Source organism: Leuciscus leuciscus (genome assembly GCF_965113295.1).
Source record: "Leuciscus leuciscus genome assembly, chromosome: 12".
NCBI classification, from domain to species: Eukaryota; Metazoa; Chordata; class Actinopteri; order Cypriniformes; family Leuciscidae; genus Leuciscus; species Leuciscus leuciscus.
The window spans coordinates 16562713-16583411 of record NC_138736.1 but is presented as its reverse complement, the minus strand read 5'-3'; the positions used below and the strand labels follow the sequence as shown (position 1 = coordinate 16583411).

Sequence of the window (20699 nt, the reverse complement as noted above, 5' to 3'; positions counted from 1 at the left end):
AGGAAAAAAAACTCACGCCAGGCTGCCAGTCTGAATATTTAGAACGTACGTGCGAAGGGGTTAATGCTTCTGCATACCAAGACATTTTGGACAATTTCATGCTCCCAACTTTGTGGGAACAGTTTGGGGATGGCCCCTTCCTGTTCCAACATGACTGCGCACCAGTGCACAAAGCAAGGTCCATAAAGACATGGATGAGCGAGTTTGGTGTGGAGGAACTTGACTGGCCTGCACAGAGTCCTGACCTCAACCTGATAGAACACCTTTGGGATGTATTAGAGCGGAGACTGCGAGCCTGGCCTTCTCGTCCCACATCAGTGCTTGACCTCACAAATGTGCTTCTAGAAAAATGGGATGTCATCTGTTAACCCAAATATAGCAACATTGTCATATCCATTACCAAGCCAAACACTCCAAGAGTTGTCATGACAGAAATGAGACTACATGATTACTTTATACACATGTACTTTGTTATGCAAATTATTATTATTATTTTAATATTGTAAATTGATGCAAAAAACATGTAACAATGAAAAATGGTCACAAGAATGAACTTTATTCTTATATTTTAATTATACATGCATCGAAATACATGAAAATAAGAGATTGTACAGCATAACACAGATGCACAGAACATTTATCACAGTGAGGAGCATTACTGCAGTTCACTCAAATCTAAATAACTAATATATATATATATATATATATATATATATATCTGTACTAGTGAGTGGCACTTTGGATGATTGGAATTAATGATAATTGTCTAATAACTGTCTGTGTATGTGAAACCACTCCAGGTAACCACAAATTATTTTGTGAGTGGGATTCAAGTTGTTTTCTGTTGAAACAGTGAAGGGTTTAGAGATACACTGTCATGGAGAGCCAGCAAACCTGAGCACCTGAGCAGTTAATGTACCACAGAGAGACCGAGAGGACAGATCAGACGACCTCCGGGTCATTTTGACAGCACAAAACACATTGAAGGCACATTCTATTATTACCATCATGAGCACATGTAAGGAGGGTTGACATTATGCTTGAGTGACTGGACGGTGATTTGAACTGAAATGAACTGAACCACTTTGAACCAAAGTGAAGAGAAGTGGATAGTAAATTGGTAAAAATCAAGCTGACAAACAACCTAACGGAACATATTTGCACAGTCTGAGCAATTACCTACTTACACTTTTAAATTCTGGCTCCATTAGAAGTCAATACAAGACAAGAATCAACTAGCCTACTACACGAGTCCTACTGCAAATTATATATAATGTAAACGTTTCATAGAATTTACATAGCATGAACAGATTTACATTTAGATTGCATATACTTCAAATGTAAGCTGTTGGATAAGTGTTTTAACCATAGGGGAAACAGGGCTATTATTTGTCACAGGGACTATATCTTAGTACCTTTAAGGTTTTGAGTCAAAATACCTGTATAACACTGTTTAGCTCTATAACATCTCATTTAAAACCCTTTTAAATAGAGGTAATATTTCTGATAATAACTGATGAGTAACAAACGAAGTTGTCATTTTATTAGGAAGAGTTGTGTTTTATATTTTCATAATTTTGTATATTATATTTAACTTTTTTTTGCTGTTTTGCTGTTTTGCTAATTGTTTTATGTTTTATAATCAATGTAGCACTTTATTATTAAAAATACCCCCCATGGGAAATATTAACTGAAGAAAAACCAACAAAACACTTTTAGCCCTATAATTTCAAAATGATTAACTTATGCAGTGACTGCAGACAGTAAGCAGCATGATGACAAACATTGATTCTCACCCTGAAATTGTATAACAAATACAAGAAATAAAAAAGCCATAGAATTTAATGTCATTACATTTAAAGGAGCAGTGGTAAATGCTTCAAATGACAATAAATGCAGACCCCCAAATTCAAGTACATGTTCGTGCTTACAATAATATGTAAATTGCCAACATATCCACAAATGCAATTGTAAGGACAAGTCAGAAATATTTATTTAAGCTTTTTATTTTAGAAGTTGCAATACTTATTTTAATTAGGTAAAACTTGTTTTCTCTGTTGTTTTATTGTATGAGTTAATATACAGCATAAGTCATAATATATTTTTGATTTTGTTTTTGCAGCTATAGATATACACACATTATGATACAGGCATATGTAAATAATTTCTATTCAAATACAACAATTACAAAACTCCTGATGCCTTTAAAGACTCTGAAAAATGTGTTAGTGACATGATACCAAAAATGTTGTCATCCTCTTTGTCATGCTGTTCGAAAAATGTCTACTTAAGATTTCAAGGACTGTGAATCTACTTTTGTCACAGTCAGTCTGGTTCCATTCTTTTATTTTATGTACTTTATGTTATGTATTAATGTGTGTATAATTTGTGCCATGTTTTTAAAAATTGTAGTCTGTTGTAGCAGTTTTGTCATTGAATTTCATCTTAGGAATCAATAGTGTTGCTCGTTCTTTCTCACCTTCACTGCCAACCACAGAGCACATGCAACAATGTAAACTGCATGCTATATTACATTTTAATTTGACCTATACAACATTAATGTCTAGACAGGCTTTGTTTTGCATTGTTAATTTGACAAATGATTGCACTTGTTTTTCCCATAGGCTTTGATCAAGAGCTCCTCCGTGCCCCTAGAGACTGTGTTATTAAATCACATTGTTCATCGAGGATTATATTGTTCCATAGAACTAAGGCCTCCTTAATTCTCCAACAATATTACAACATCTATATATATTTATAATATCAAAAATTGTCTCATTAGATATTCTATTTTGCATCTTTGTGCCCTGAAGAGTTAATTAACATTCCAGCTTTTTTCAAGTTTCAATTTCTGAGTGTTTGCATTATAGAGGATGAGGAGTAAGTAGATGGTATACATCATCACAAAAATCTTATTTTTCATCTAGATCAACAGGGGGTTGGCACATTTTGCTCTCAGACTTTATGAATCGAAAGATTTCTTCTTGTGAAATGACAATCCACCTATATTTTTTTTGGTTTGACGCTACCTTGACATTCCAAAAATGTTCCTCAGGCTATAGCAGCAGATGATTTCCTTAAGCGTTTTCCGCATTTCCTGACTCCTGAAAGCGTAAATGAGTGGGTCGATGACAGAGTTGCACATGATGAGGATGAGGTACATGTTGAAATGAGACATGAAGCACATGCAGTAGAGGTTTCTGGGGCAGGAGATCATAAGGATGAGGTGGAGAAAGAATGGAGCCCAGCAGACGATGAAGATCCCGAGAAGAATGGTCAGTGTGACGGCCGCCTTCATGCTGGCTCTCTGGTGGATGGAGTTGTAGCCCGGCAGGGCGGCAATGCGTTTGACATGAGAACGCGCCAGCATGAACATGTGGCTGTAAAGAGAGGCCATGAGTGCTAGCATGATGAAGAACATGGAGACCAAACACACGATGACGGACGTGTTGTCAGAATAGATTATGAAGACTATTCCACAGCCGGTGCAGAAGGTCCAAATCCCCCCAATGATGAGCGCGGCCCGGCGAACCGTCATGATGTTGTGGTATCGTAGAGCGTAGAAAATCGTGACGTAGCGATCAACAGCAATAGCTAGAAGACTACACATGGACGCTACCACAGAGATGCAGATCATAGAGTCAAAAACGTTGTCCATCTGTCTGATGAAATGGTCCTCCACCACCAACTGGCGGTTAGTGAGCAAGTAGATGACTATGGTCTCCCAGGCGTTGGAGACGCTCACCAACATGTCGGCCACGGCCAGGCTGCAGACAAAGAAATACATGGGCGAGTGTAGGTTTTTGTTTTTCACTATAGCGCAGATGACCAGGATGTTTTCCAGTAGACTGACAATGCCAAGGATGAGGAACACCTCAGTGGCGATGTTGAGCTGCTCGCATGCTTTTGGCTTGGCATGGGATGAGGTCTCGGTAACATTGAGGAGGTACGAAACAGGACTGGAATTGACATGGATGGCCCAGAGGGAAAGAGTGGTGGTCTCTGAAGTGTTCATCTTGAGGAACTGAATGGGAATGTTGTAGACTTTTCTTGGAGTCACTGTGATGGTGGGTAGGGCATCTTTAACCTGCACAAAATTAAACAAATAATGATTAATCTAGGAAGAGTTAACTCTTAAAATTATAATTTATTTATTGGCATCGATGGTTCCTTGAAGAACCTAAATTACATGGCTCTTTTGTCTCAAAATGTATTGTGCCCCTCTCTGATAAATGTAAATAATAATAATAATAATAATAAATATTATAATAAATAACAATACACTTATACACCATTGCCACTAACAATAATATTTTTTTGGGGGGGGGGGGGGGGGGGAATGTTAAGGAAAAGGAAATGTTAAGTCCATCTCCAACTCTAAATTGTAAGGAATTTATATCTTTGATTTCATAGTACACTTTACAATAAGGTTCATTTGTTTATTATTCATATTAACTAACATTAACTAATCATGAGCAAAACATTTGTTAGGCTACTGTAGGCCTATTTATTAATCTTTGTTAATAATAATAGCCTACAACTTTTAATTGTTTGTTCATGTTATGTCACAGTCAGTGCATTAACTAATGTTAACAAATACAACTTCGGTTTTAGTAAATGCTGAAATTAATTTTAACTAAGATTAAACGTCTTTTCATTTGTAATGAAGAGAGGCTCTCTGACCTACTGCTGCTCTCCAATGAGCGAGATATTCCAATTAATTGTGAGGAAGTCATTAAAATATTTAAAAACACAACAGACAGACGGGTACTGCTTTAAATACAGGTGATTTATTTAATAAATAAATGTTTCTTTTTGGTCTTTCCACCCCTGCCCCTGAGGAGGTCTATGCACGCCACTGTTCAGTATTAGGTATATGGTATTATTGTTGCTAGAATTATTGTTTTTTACACTGTAGTGGATTCTAAGATAATAAACAGGTAAGATTTTAGAAACAGTTTCTTCTCAAATCAATGTTTCATGTCCCTGAAATTATTGATGTGGTGAAAAGCTGCGTAATATGTGATATGACTATATTATCCCTTAATGTCTATTTTGTTTGAACTCGTTCTTCTTGTTCTAGGCTCTAAGCTGCTTGCTTTGAGCTGTATTTCTTCACAGAAGCTTTGCATTCAATGAGGTAATCAAATATTTCAACTCAAATTAGTATTTTGTGTCTAATTATTTACTTATGTCCACATCATGTCGGGGCCCTGATCACTCTGTCAGGGTTTAAAGTTTTTCTTTTGCTATTTTTCGCAAACAGACGACAACCTTGTCAAAATGATCCCTGTTCATACGGATACACGAAAACGACTAAAAACACACATGGCAGGCCAGTAGTTGGCGATGTCACTTTGTAAAGAAACCCTACGCGCCTGTAGAATTAACAAGTAATAGGCATGTCAATGTCACTTTAGTTATAGAGCACAATTTAAAACAACAACTGCTGACCAATGCGCTGTACATAGAATACAAAACTAAATACAGATTGGCACACAACAAACAATAACCAGACAAAATAGGCACTGCATCATTGATTAAAAGCTATGGAAAACATAAAATCTGCATTTTGTACCACTTGTAGCCTAGAAAGAGTAGCCTGACTAATTCCTATGTAGAGTGAGTTGCAGTAGTCAAGCCTTGAAGTAAAAAGGGCCCTCTCAAATTTCTTAAAGGACAAAAAAGTCTTCACCTTTGCTAGTGCTCTTAGATGGAAGAAACTAGATGTGACCACAGAACTGACCTGTATATCAAAGTTAAGAGCACTATCCAAGTACAGTATATTCCCAAGTTTTTTGCACAAGGTTTTACAAATTGGGAAAGAGGACCAACATTTATATTGAATAGCCATCTCAAAGTTCTTAAGGGACAAAAAAAGTCTTCACTTTTGCAAGTGCTCTTATATGAAAGAAACTAGATTTTGATGGACCACAAAACTGACATGTACAGTATATCAAACTTAAGAGAATTATCCAAGTATACTCCCAAGTTTTTTACATAATCGCCCTATCGAAATAAAAAAAAAACTTGTTTAAATGGGCTGGGAGGAATATCAGTCAGATTGTATAAGTTCAGAAAGCAGACTCAAGTCAACACTCGTCCACAGGTTTCGGTAATGCATAGTACTATACATCAAGACCACATGTGGCAAAAAAGTCATTCAGAATAAAAGTGAACACTACTGATATGGTGTTAATCAAAGCAATTTTCAACTTTACAGATTCATTGTTGACTTGTTAAGCACGACAAAGTGAATGGAGTTGCTGTGCTATAAAAATATACTTTGAGCTTAACAATGTGAGTTCCTGCCCCTCCGATGAACGCAAGGAAACCTAAGTAAGATATTAAAACACGTTTCATTTTATTTAAAACACGACACTGCAAATGACAATATATACGTTTTTCACTTTATCGAAAATGATGAATGGCCTATAAAAACGATAATGTAACAAACAATGGTACATTCATTCATAAATTCTGTTTACACTGTAAGTCATCCTTTTTCAAATAATAAGGTGCTTACTTATTTTGATATGCAAAACTGTTACCCAATCATAGCAGTGGGCATTTACTTTCAAGTCTTGAATGCATCACGACTTTCAAAATTGAGTGTTAGTTAATGGAGTGGTTAGAGGGGTTTGTTTATATCCTTAAACTTAAATATAATTTATAAAAGTAGTGAAGCTTACCTTAGCAAACCTCACTAAAGAGCAAATGACAAAGAATAGGGATCCATTCAGGATGAAAAACAAAAAGCATGCATGTGTCTAGTAACAGAAGCTATTGACTAAATATGGCCTTTTAAATAACCAGACCTTTCAAAACCAGACCCAGAGGATACCTTATTATGGGTTATGAATTCTTGCCTTGCACTAATTCATCATCTCTCGCTTTATTCTCTGAGATAACACTTTAAAAGGTAGAAAAAAACATAATCATGCTCCAAGGTCTTCAAGCTACTGCACAACATGAAATCTAAGCACTAAACACATCCTCAAAAGCATATGATCATCTGTTTCGTGACAGATGGCCAGTAGGCTTTTGAAACAAGCCCATTGTTCATAAAAACAGCCCTGCAAGTAATGTATCAGTGAATTACTCTTCCTGTAAAAGAGAAGATTTATTGTGCCTACTGGTGATCATCGGTCAGGTGTCTGGATGAAGGGTCTTCTAGCTGAATGTGCGTGCCAGAAGTCATCTACTATCTGCTGATAACTGTACGGCAAATGAGTCATTGCTTGGACAGACTAAAGAGCTTTAGAAAACAAGAAAGTAAGAACTACACAGTTTTACAACTTACTCAAATGACTGTAATGATGGGCTGATGGTGGGAGAGCAGAAAATAATGAGTGTTCAGGGTTGGACACAGAAATACTGAAATGATAAACTCGTTTTACAGGTCTTTGCTTATTTCTAATGACTTGTGATTTACTTTAAAGTAAAATGTTTCATTTGATATTATTACAATATCACGAATGTCACGGATATGTGTGTGTGTGTGTGTGTGTGTGCGCGCGCGTGTGTGTGTGTGTGTGTGTGTGTGTGTGTGTGTGTGTGTGTGTTATGTGGCTTGTTGAGGTGAGGTGAAAATAGGCACAAATCCCATAGATTTACATTGACAAATATGGGACACACATCTATGAGGAGGTGATAAGCAACCACCCAGCACAGCCAACAGCATACTAAAGCAACCTAAAAAGGCTTAGAACAATACATTCAATTAAAGAATATGGTGTATAACCGTGTTATATTTTAAAGACTATATCCTAACTAAGGCCATCTGCAAAATGCACTGCAATGGTGACTCACGCTCATGGCATCAATAAACTTGGGTGAACTTGATTGAGTGAGAGACAGCAACAGTGTTTCAGTCCACCAAACATTTCCCCCGGTACATCTTGTAACATCTTCATTGTGCAAAGTAGCTCATTTCATTTTAATAGATGACTAAACATTGAATTAAATGCATGTTCATAATGAATGTGATTATGACAAGACTTGTTCCTGGAGGTTTATTCATTAAGTACCCTTGCAATCAGAGGGAGAGGATGTTGATCCATGTCTGTCTTGCTGACGGTAAGCCTTTCAACAGGTTTGGTTGTTGAAAGCTAGTTATAATGCATATGGCATAATGTAATTTTAATTTATTCTAATCTAATGGACATCTGACACATTTTCAAAGTTGAGGCAGAGGTAATTAAAATGCTAACTTGCCGACATTTCACAACTGTAAAATAGTGTCAAATAAAATGAAATGTTTCTGTGTGAATACTTCCATTGCAAACTTTAACAATGTCACATAAAAAATAATAATAATGAAATAGAAATCCCCGCAGATCCCAGTTGGCAAATAAAAAGAAAATCTGGGATAGATTCTAGCCTGGTGCAAACACTGTAATATCGAGATCTGACATTTCAAAGGATTTAATGCATTTTTTTCCCCAAAAAATGTGCCATCATTGATAAAAGCAAAGCCCACCAACTCCCATTTATGCAAGGACCTATATACATACTGTAGATCCAAAGCTCAAATATTAATTTTAGTTTGAACCATGATTCAGTCATGATGCAGTGGCTTCCTTACTGTCTTTTCCATATTCCAGAGCTTCAGCTTCAGAACACAGCCATAGCACCCTTCTCTAGTGTTATTGTTGTGTTATAGTGTGTAGTGCTTTATTTTGAACATTTAGTGCTTTGAACACTTTGTTGCAACTTCATTTCATTGTTAAATCCACTTAAATTGGTAAAAACAATAGAAGAGTTTCTAAGTTTTTGTTGTTACCATTTTGCTGAAGAGTGGAGCTTAATTGTCTATAACATGTTGTTTTTAGTTATTTTCTAACACATGAACTTAATAGGATCTATTAAGTTTGTTCAACAAAGCATGAGTGTTTAAATTAACTTGTTTTAGTCTTTTTGTGTGGTCCTAAACAGTGTTGGGGGTAATGCACAAGTAATGCGTCTGGCATAACCAGATTACTGTTTTCAAGTAACAAGTAAAGTAACAGATTACTTTTGAATTTACAACAAAATATCTGAGTTACATTTTTTTGTAAGTAACGCAGTTGCTGTGTTTTCCCATTTATTGACTGACACTTTCCTATATGTCCTGATGTTGAGAGAAATCTGTGTAAACATATGTTATTGTGGTTCTAGACTAAATGTGAGCATGCATTTACTCGTCTCACTTGCACAAAGACAGATTAAGTATTTCATCTGTCAAATGTAAGTACTTTACAACAAACAAACAAAAAATGTTTTTACTTTTATAAAAAATGGTAACTTTCCGCAACACTGGTCCTAAACTAATGGAGATGTTTACGTCTTTCTTTAAATCCCCTAGACTGTAGAGGAAACAAAATCTTGACCCCTTAAAAAGAAGCACTGGAGCATGCTACCATGTTATTAAATTTCATTTAGATTTAACATATCTATGTTATATTCTAGCAAAATTCATTACCTTAAAAATCATACATTTGGAAATTAGTTGTGTATATTAGCACAAAAATGCACAACTTTATTGTGCAAGCGATGACATCCTCTAGTTCTCAAAGAAATGCTTTAATTTGGGGAAATCATTATCTTGGCTAGATAACAAAATGTTTTTTTAGAATGGTAGAAGAAACCAGTCAAATTAGAGATTCACTGAATGGAGATAAGCATAGATAGCATCTATTCCTCAGGCCACATTTATATTGTACATTTAGTTGTCAAATAAATCTTTTTCACATTTAAGATAAATGGATTTCCCTGCTTTTGTGTTTTTATTTTTTTAACCCATTGGACAACCCTACTCCCTCTATTATGGAAAAACAAACTCTAAACCTATGTTGGCTATGTGTAGATCAATTTGCTGATTAGCAAAATGATTTATGTTTGTTCAAAAAAAGTAGTTTGCTTAGATTTATCTGAAGCACTACTAAATACAGAGTGGAAAAGTGTGCCCTTGAAGAGCATTTCCCAGAAGAAGGAAACATCAAAAATGAGATCTCTTTAACATCTCAAATGTTTCTCCTAGACAAAAATTAGGTTACTTTAACATCAAATGGAGACTTTACTTGAGTCTCCTGCTTCTCACACTTGTCTCCAAAGACAAAAATTCTAAAACTCGAAGAGATCTCAACAACATCACACACTGTGCTCAGATTTTTCTCCTTAGCTAGAGAAACTGGTGGTCTCACATTTATCTCCACTAAAGTTTCAGAAGAAACCTCAACAACGTCACACACTGTGCTCATACGCACCAGAATCAACAAGACGGACAAATATTATTGGTATGATACATTTCTTGCTGAAACTCTGATTGTATATAAATAATGGCACCACTGTGCTGCATCAAAAAGTAGAAAGGTCCTATTTTTATATACTAGCACTTCAGAAGCGGTTTCTGTGCTGCTTTTATGTTGTTAAGACAACGTTAGCTTGAACACAGGTGTATCCAGTTAATTGTTCATTGCACCTTACATGTAGGTTAAGCATTAGACTTTCATTATTAGACACACAATCTTAAAACTGTAAATAAAACATGGAAATAGAAAAATGTAAAGACAACTTAAATATTCAAATATTAAATAACTTTAAAATAGTTTTAGTATTTTTCTGCATATATCGTTTGAGAACCACTGTTTTAAACATAAATAACTAAATAAAACCAAAAGTTAAAATCCATAAAAGCGAATTTGCACAGAAACTTAAAAAAGAAAAACACCACGGAAAGAAGGTGAAAGTGTAATGCAGTTATTTAAATGGGTGTATAAATATTTTGCCCTAAATTTTGCCTTGCATCCTGGTGAGAATTTTAAAATAGTAGAGAATTTCGGGCTCCTCATTAGAAAGGAGTGTTTTGACAGCAAACATATATTCTATTCACTCCTGATCTCCCCCGTTTCTCTCTCTCTCTCTCTCTCTCTCTCTCTCTCTCTTCTCTCTCTCTCTCTCTCTCTCTCTCTCTCTCTCTCTCTCTCTCTCTCTCTCTCTCTCTCTCAATTTTAAATTTCAAATGAGCTTTATAAGCATGACTGTATCACAATGTTGCCAAACCATTAACATATTATGTATAAATACTAAAACAAACAAACAAAACATATATGTATAGATCGTGCCATATGTAGCATTGTGAATAAATAAATACAATCCATCTTAATAAATGAATAAATAAAGCGGGTCTCTCTAGAGAGTAAACTGTCTCTGACATTGTGAATGGCTAACACATATTTTGCAGCTAGTGCAGCTGTGCTATCATCTTCTCCAAGTATGAAAGGCATTTTCTCAGTATCGCTAAGTTCAATGAATGATGGAATCAATGTTTCAAATCTGGGCAGAAAAGTTTCTCTTACATTGATATATTTAGTACAGATGAGTAGAAAGTCTCTCTCTCTCTCTCTCTCTCTCTCTCTCTCTCTCGTACACCTGAGGGACATCATCTGCATTTAAACTCATCCCGCATTAATTAAGATCCTCATTAGTTCCTATGAAAGGAAAATATTTCATTCATTCACACAAACATTATTTTGCAGGGATCCAATTGGTTTGTTCTGCTCTACGTATGAAGCACATCTAATTCATGGAGGCGTTGGGCCTCTGGGACGCCACAGAAAGACTGCAATTGATCAGCCAGTATTGTACAATTTCTCATGCAATGAATGAAATTCAGAGACTGATTCCTTTTATGTTCACATGGCCTGTTCTCAAGGATGAAACATTAACCTTCTTCTAAGAAAGCTTGTAACACACATTTCTTCTGACAACGGCAGAGATCGTGCTGTCTGCAGTGCGCTGGAGGATGAGTCACCAGCTGGAGAACACTGATACGACCTCCAAAGTAGACAAACACTGAAGTTTTTTTTTTTCTTTAGTTTTATTTATGCACATTTTTTATGATGTGTGGTTAAAGAAGCATCCTCTGGGCCACTCCTGTTGTGGTTGGAATTTGAACTCTGAGTCTTTTTAAGCTCAGGCACTTACATGCTAATTAAAAGTTCAAATGGAGCCTAAAAGGATTGAAATAAAGCATTTATAAAACTTTTCCTGACATTTTTATATTAAGAAGTGGGCTTAATAATTGTATTGGTTATGCACTTAAGTGTACTTCAGATCTTAAAGGTGCAGAATGTGATTTTTGAGAAACAGTTGATATTTGAAATCAACCCAAACAAACACACCCTTCCCTTCATTGCTCTGACCCCCAAAATGCACAAACAATCAATGCATAGCTGGTGCATTTATAGCTGAAGCTAATGAGCATACAGTACACAACAAGAGTATACATGCAGGAGTTTGTTGTAGTCACCAGCACAGCTCCAGACAAACAATGACTGTCCTGTTACAAGCTACAGCAAATCTTCTATGAAACATAGCAAAACTAATGTCACTCACATATGTGACCCTGGATCACAAAACCAGTCACATGTCGCACGGGTATATTTGTGGCAACAGCCAATAATACATTATATGGGTCAAAATTATCGATTTTTCTTTTATGCCAAAAATCATTAGGATATTAAGTAAAGATCATGTTCCATGAAGATATTTAGTAAATTTCCTACCGTAAATATATAAAACATTTATTTTAGTGAGTGAATGCAGCACAATCGCCAACATAAGTGTAGAACTTTAAAGGCGATTTTCTCAATGTTGAATTTTTTTTTGCACCTTCAGATTCCAGATTTTCAAGTAGTTGTATCTCTGCCAAATATTGTCCTATCCTAACAAACCATACATCAATGGAAAGCTTATTTATACAGCTTTCAGATAATATATAAATCTCAATTTCAGAAATTGACCCATGTGACTGGTTTTGTGGTCCAGGGTCACATATGGAACAGAAACAACATAACCTCAGCATGCGTTTTAGGCTTTCCCGCTCCCGCTAAATTATTTTAGCTTGATAACATTATCAGTCTCACCTTGAATTAACCTCAACGTACATGAATGTGTCATATGAGAAGCTACAGTATAATAACCGTTCTGTGCGTCATCGGTTTCAGATCATCATGTTATGAAAGCACAGAGATCTCCTCACATTTAATGCCTCATTCTTGTGGTGTGCTGGTGCCATAAACTCTGAGCTTGTTTGAGATCAATGTTTGTTTGTTTGTTAGATGAAACCTTAGAATATTTCATAATGAATGCATTTACTTTCTGTTGTCTTTTGTTGTTGATAACCATAAGAGCAGCTTGCTTTCTAAAGAGAGCTTCAAAATGTTCTGGTGTGACACTTCATGATTAAAAGATGAAGGGAACACCAAGTGCTCCTCCAATCTAATAACGCTGAGACCACGTTTCTGGGTGGTTGGATAATGAACCGATGTCTTGTTTCTTTTCACAATCCTTAACCCCTCTGGTTTTGCTGTTGAATACAGAAAGGGAAAAGCCAGACATATAGAATGGATGGATCACACATATGTTCTACAGAAAGTCTTTAGAACAAGCATAAAAAAAAAAAAAAGGTAATCAAGGTACATTTCTATCCAAAACACTTTAAGGTGTGCTCATGAGTTTTTGATGGAAACTTCAATACATACACCTTCAAGTCGCACTTGAATTTCAAATAACATGCAACAGGAATAGACAAATAGCTGCTGTTATGCTGCTATTTCTAAGAAATGCAAGTAAAACACAGAAACATTCAAGAGACTATTTTCACTAAACTGTTTTCTGAAAACTTGATTTCAGAGTTGGGCCACAACATCTGAAAACACTGATGTCATGTCTGTTCTAGGTTATGGTTAATGTTCATGTTTTGTGATTTCGTCTTCCCTTCATGTGATCTTTGTGTTTCCCTCATGTGATCTTGTCATGTGGTTCCTTTGGTTCATTGTTTTGATTGCTTTCAGGTGTGTCTTGTTTAGTCATCAGTCCATGTGTGTATAAAATCATATATTTTACAATTTAACTATATTAAAAAAAAATCTGGACTGTATTTTCCAAACTAAAATGACTGTGTTATATTTGAATTTGTTCCACCTGTAAAAAAAGAAGACATTATAGCAATCTTTTTTAAAAAGACCACTTAAAGAAATAAGTATATATATAATATTTATATTTATATATAATATTTATATTTTATAAGTGCAAACCCTTAATTTGGACCCTTAATTACAGTTAATTAAAAGTGTATTATAGTTCAAATTCATGCTAAATGCAATTAGCTGAATTTCAGAGTACTTTTCTGTCTCATATAGAATATAATTATTTAGTACATCTTTGTGTAATTTCATAATTAATTAATCACTGGAATATGGTTAAAGTGTACTGCCGAATGTCTTTTTTATGGAAACTTGAATGTAATTTAATTAAATATATTTGTAATTACATATTTGTAATGATGAAGTTGCAATTTAGTACATTTAAAATATATTAACTTTAAATTAAACTGAATAACGCTACAATTCAGCACAAAAAAGATTATAAAAACATAATGATTTGAAATGTCATAATGAAAAAAAAATGTAGATGTTATTACAAAGTGCACTTTTTAAAAGTATACTTAAGGCACATCTACGTCTACATTAATCTGATTCTGGATTCATTTGAAAATGGCGATTTCATTTCAAAACACTCCCTTTCCACACTAGTGTTTTCTCAAAGTTGCTCATCCACACTACATCCACACTGAAACATCTGAAAACGCTTAAATCGTCTTAATGTGCGTGCGTAAAACGTAATAAAAGCTCACGAGATGATACCAAGAGAGCAGACATAATAAAGTTATTGTGCTATTCTTTTGGCACAAACATTTTATTAGCAAAATATCCCACCACTCACTGTTGCATCCAGGTTGCACTCAAAATCGTATGGTCTAAAATGCAATTGTCATCATGTTTTGCCGCAGGACAGAAATTGCTAGTAAATTTTCTGTCATCTTTGCAGGAATGTAGTTTGAAATTTCAAAGCTGGCAAAATAATAAATAAATAAATAGATAAATAAATATGCTATGTAAATAAGAAAAGGAAAAAAAGCATATATAAATACGTAAATAAATATACAAAAGAAATGTATACTTGTATGTCCTTATTTATGTAAAATGGCATTTTTTCACATTTATATATATTTTTTTTTTTATAGCCTAAATGTATTTATTTCCACTTTTATTTATGTATGCATTTATGTCTACATTTCGTCACCTTCCTAAAATAATTGCCAACGTCATTTTTTGACAAAATTTTTTTTTTTTTGCATAAGTCAGTTGAACAGATCATGTAATTCTACCCCTGTAGTATAATGGCCTATGTCAAGAGTGTGACTTAGGCCCTTTTATTTTGCCTAAGTCAAAAGACAATGAGACTTAGGCAATTTTAGAAGCTTTTCAAGATGGCATCAGCTGCATCAAGAAGAACGAAAATCTACTCAACCTCTGAAGTTAGGTTCTGTTTTTTGTGTTTTCTGAGAAACCTGAAAAAATTACTTGGGCAATTATTTTAGGAAGGTGACACTTTATTTATTTTCACATTTATTTATTTATAGATTTCTTGGTCTGTATGGTAATGAGGGGGCATTTTACCTCAGACATAGCATGGCATGAGATGCGTGTTTCACCAACTGGATTTACATGAGCACCTTTTGTTTGATTGAAAACAGAATAATTACAATTAAGGATTTAGCCTAGATTTAGACGTGTGATTAATCAGTATCTAAGAGCAGCATCTTTGAAATATGCGTTGTATTTTAAGCATTTGAACTGTCACATGTTGTGCGTGCAATATTAGGAAACGCAAACGTGAACTATTTGCAGTCACGTTTCAAACGAATGAATCAATATGCTTGCATTGACTTCTCTCCGCATTCTGAGCTGGTCTGCAAGTCTCATCGACAATAAACGCAAGCTCTTAGCAGCCACACCCAGCGCATTTACTGTTTTACGGCCATGTACAGAATAAAGAGTTTATATGGTCAACCAATATACATACATTCTGGGTGATATTAAATGACTTAAACCGCGATATAAGATTTTGGCCATATTGCCCATCTCTAAGTCATTCATTCCCTGTGTGACTTGCAATGGCATGTCCACAAACCACAAACCTCTTGCGTTTTGTGTGGTCACGCAACGCTATCTCACGACCAATTCGTACGAATTCGTACGAATGATAAAAAGTTGGCTAATTCGTACTAATTCGTACGACCTCACTCGTACGAATTTGTACGATTTGTCTAAACCCACGTGATGGGTAGGTTTAGGGGCGGGGTCAGGGGTAGGTCATTCGTATGAATTCATACGAATTGGTCAATTCGTAAAATATGTACGATTTTGCAAAAATCGTACTAATTCGTACGAGTCAGGTCGTATGAATTCGTACGAATAAGCCACTTTGTAGAATTTGTACGGTCACACCACAAGGTGTCACTTTGGCCTCAAAGCTTCAGCACTGCCACTCTGAGCTCGATTGCTATGTCTGAGGTAAAACACGCCCCCTCATTACCATACAGACAAATACATGTATAAATAAATGTGGAAATAAATAAATGTAGAAATAAATAAATGTTAAAATAAATAAATGTAGAAATAAATAAATGTTAAAATAAATAAATGTAGAAATAAATAAATGGAAATTTTATGTAAATAAATGTAGACATAAATACATATATACATTAATAAATATATAAATAAATGTGGAAATAAATATGCAATAATACATAAGGAAATAAATGTATAAATGCTCATTTATTTATGTATTTTACATTTCTTTGTATATTTATTTAGGTATTTATTTATTCATTTATTTTGGCAGCTTTGGAATTCCATAAATGAAGGTTCTACAAAGGAACATTTATGAAAACACTATGAAAGTAAATAGCAGGGACAACAATGCCAGTATAACCAGAGATTTGTCAATCATAGACACAGAGCCAACATGTGTCATCGTATTCGAATACCTCCGTTTTCACACACTACAACATGAAAACGGCTTTTTCAAATTTATCCACTGGAGAACATTTTCAAAAAGCTCCGTCTTCGTTGACAAAAAAGGCGTCTCAGTGTGGACAGAAAGCCAAAAAAAAAAAAAAAAAAGACTGTTTAATGGCATGTTCCATTATGACAATTTAGATATCCCCTGGTCAATAATAGTAAAAATGTTTTTACTAGTTTTAGTTAGATAGTTTTTGTCACTGTTACTGTTGGCAAGACTTATCAAGACACATAATGCATGTGCCTTTACACAAACAGTACTTTCACAACTAAACAAATTCAGCATGGCAAAAAGTGTGATAACTAGCCCCGGTCTCCTCTGTATATTGGTTTTGAAGAACAAGAAAAGATGCAATGTAACAAGTCATTGTACTGACTTATAGTTTTTGAAAAAATTTTGTCAAAAGATTTTACAATAGAGAAAATTAAATGCACTAATCCAACATTTATTTACTGAAATAATGTATAAAATAATAGATGGAATTGCACAAGCTACATTTTCAGCAATGTGCTATATATTTGCTATTTGGTAATAAATTGAGCATCTCACAATCCTCCTAAAAATGTCAGGGACACAAATTCTGGCCATTTTTCTTACACAACACTGAGGGAAAACAAAGTCTTTAAATGAAGTGTGGCATTTATCAGCGTTCTGATGCAGTCATCTGTAGACTTTTCTGGGATCTGTGTTCATACCCCAGGGCTTATTAAAGCAGGGAGTGTCTGAGCCAGGCCTGTGGATTTAAACCCCACGCCAAATAAACAACTTAGGCTACGTGTGTGTTTATTGCTTTTTCTATTAAATAATCTCAGAGGATCCTTTTGACCTTCAGTCAAGACTTATGTTCCTGCTGTGGTTTTGTGTCCATGCACCACTGCAGTGGGCACACACACACACACACACACACACACACACACACACACACACACACGCAGAGAGAGACGTGGCATGATCCATGCACACACACACCCACGCAGCTCTGACTCAATCACAAACACGCTCTGCAATGCCTAGCGCTGGATGTGTCCCAAAACCTATTGATCTGCCTACTTGCATTTTAGGCATCAGAGGTGCTTTCCAAGTCAGCAAATCTCACATTCTAAAAATCTATTTATGCACTACTTATAAATACAATACAACAACATCAACAACAAAAAACATAAATAGAACAGATATACACAGAAACACACACATAGCGGAACTGACTCAGATCGCACCTATAGCCAAAAATGCTGTCTTTTAGCACAAAAAAATGACAAGTGGGAGATCATTGTTGTGTCAATATCAATTGAAATATATATATATATATATATATATATATAATAAGCCAATTCAGCAGTTCAAATCAGCCCAGAATTCCCAGGGCAGTAATTTTTGTACTGAAATATTTAGTAAAATTATGGTTCCAGCAAGTCACCTTTTACACTCAAAGTTTTTAGTGTAGAGTACTTTCATTGCCATTTTTTTCATAATTTAAGGAACTATATGGCTAAGTTACATTGTACAATGTTCGTTCGTAGCATCTGGCCGTACATTTTTTTTTGTAAAAACAATTAGGTAACGCATTATTTTACACATCTTACATGTACTTACTACAGTCAAAACAGTAATATAGGCCTACATAATCGAGCAACTAACCCTAAACACTACTCCTAACCCTAACCCTTTAGATGTTAATTAATAGGCCTACTACTTATTGTATAATAACGCTTTAACAAGGACACCTTGTACAAAATAAAGTGTGTATACCTAAGCCTATATAGGCCTAGTTTAATCCTGAATGATTTTAAACTGAATGTCACTTCACTGATTTACTCGCAAACAGTGCAATCGATTTAGCTCTGTCATTTAAAACAGTTGTTTTGTTTAACTCATGCTTTAATCGTCAACTCCCCCAAAGCCGCTACTGAGGTGAGAAGCGAGATCAGCAAGTGAATAATTAATATTTAAATGATTCTAAACGCCATGAACAATGCTACAGTTTGTACATAATGTGCAGGTACAATTAGCCTATTGATAGGCCTAAATCGCGATTCGTTTTCTGTTTTAGTCTGTATTGATAAGGTCTTTCGACAATTTACATGTTTTGTTTGTGTATTTATCAATATCGTAAGCCTATAGTCCAGTTAACGAAGAAGCAGGTTTAAGCGTGCACTCTGTGAACGTCATCTGTGAACGTCATTGGTCATTCAGTGCGGACAATGTAGAAAAGTGAGGAGAACCAGATGAGAGTTGCATATAGTCCTACTGTACTTCAGGCTTAAATGGAAGACATAGTAAGAGTGTCCAATTTCGAATTTAGCCACTGCAATAGATCCAGCGATTCACCACAAAACGATCAAATTGAGTAATTTGCGCATCGGACATGTTGCTTTAAGAAGCCTGCTCGCTATTTGAGATAGCTGTAATCCACAGCCACGCCGTGACTTACTAAAGCAACACCCTCAATTTTAGCAACACTTCCCACTTAAATCCAAAAAACAAGATGAAAACAATCCGGCTCATAAGCTTTACACAACATCCCTAAACAAACAGCAGAAAATGCAAGTTTAGTTCAATTACAGCATATTTTATGTAAGCTATATTAGTTACATGTTGGAGAGTTATCATTTACAACAGTAAACTACTACATTCAACATTTACAACAACATGATAGCCGGGTTCCTTCTTATGATACATGTATAGGACATAATGTTGTGCTTTCAGGGTTTTCCACGTTTGAAAAGTTACAAATAGTCTTTTATGTCATTAAATGACAGTAAACTATACGCGCTGTAGGGTGAATCCTGATGAATGAACATTAATTAGATTTCAGCACTAGTTGGTGGACAGCGCCGAATTAATGATCGATCTTATCATTGTCACTTATTCAGTAAATGAATGGATGGATGAAATAGGCTACAGTCTGATGTAGTAAACCCGCCATGCAAAATTCACATGATTTAGAAGCTAACTAAACACATTAGGCTATTCAGCATCTACCGGTGCTCTATCCAAACGAGATGGTGGCGCCTTTAGGCTTCTGGCATTGTAGAAACAACGAATGAGCGAGTAAATATATTTAGCGCAGTGCAACGAAAGAAAGAAAAATATATTTGTCAGAATAATGTTGCATAAGTTTTGTTGGGACGTAGCGCACCTCAGACACATTTAGGCTAGATAGAAATGACAAAGCTGAAGTTCAGCAATTGACTCACTTGTTTGAAGAAGGAGTTGTCTGTGCTGAATCTTATCACCCCTAAGAATCTCAAAGACTGTCATTTATTTCAGTCCAGAGCCGTTTATTCGCGCTGGAGGAGGATGTTTGAAGATCTCCATGAAGAACGCGGCTCTGCTGCATCAGATAAATATATAGGATCGGGTAACAGCGACAGCTCCACCTCCAAAGCTTCTGAAGCTCCTCTAGACCCCATACCACGATGAACACAAACCAGGATTCATTAAACACTGCAGTGAAACTCAAAGTCTGTGTTTTACATATTGTAAGACCAGAATACTTGCAACATAACAAATAATAATAATCATTTATTGTCCAAACACAGGTCTAAACCTGTGCATATGTATAATGCAAATATACGCATTATATATATATAATAAAAAGCAGGAATAAATGTCAATTGAGATTATTCATTTTAATTCTTGTTTAAAAATCCAGTTTTATCAGTCTATAATCAACAAGTTTTTATACCATTTGTGACACCAAATGTAACTGCAAAAAATTATAAATAAAAATGTTGAAATAATAATAATAATCCAAACAATTTTCTTTATTGCCAACATGTTGA

At 35.2% G+C, this 20699-nt stretch overlaps 1 protein-coding gene across 1 annotated transcript; it reads right to left on the bottom strand.

The window, feature by feature from the left end:
* Positions 1-724: 724 nt before the first annotated feature.
* On the bottom strand, positions 725-20450 carry mc5ra (melanocortin 5a receptor). Its single transcript, XM_082186782.1, has 2 exons — positions 20112-20450; positions 725-4087 (listed from the first exon to the last, which is right to left on the bottom strand). The coding sequence occupies exon 2, from the start codon at positions 4013-4015 to the stop codon at positions 3026-3028; it is 990 nt and encodes a 329-aa protein (XP_082042908.1). The 5' UTR covers positions 4016-4087; positions 20112-20450; the 3' UTR covers positions 725-3025.
* Between the last annotated feature and the right edge of the window lie 249 nt (positions 20451-20699).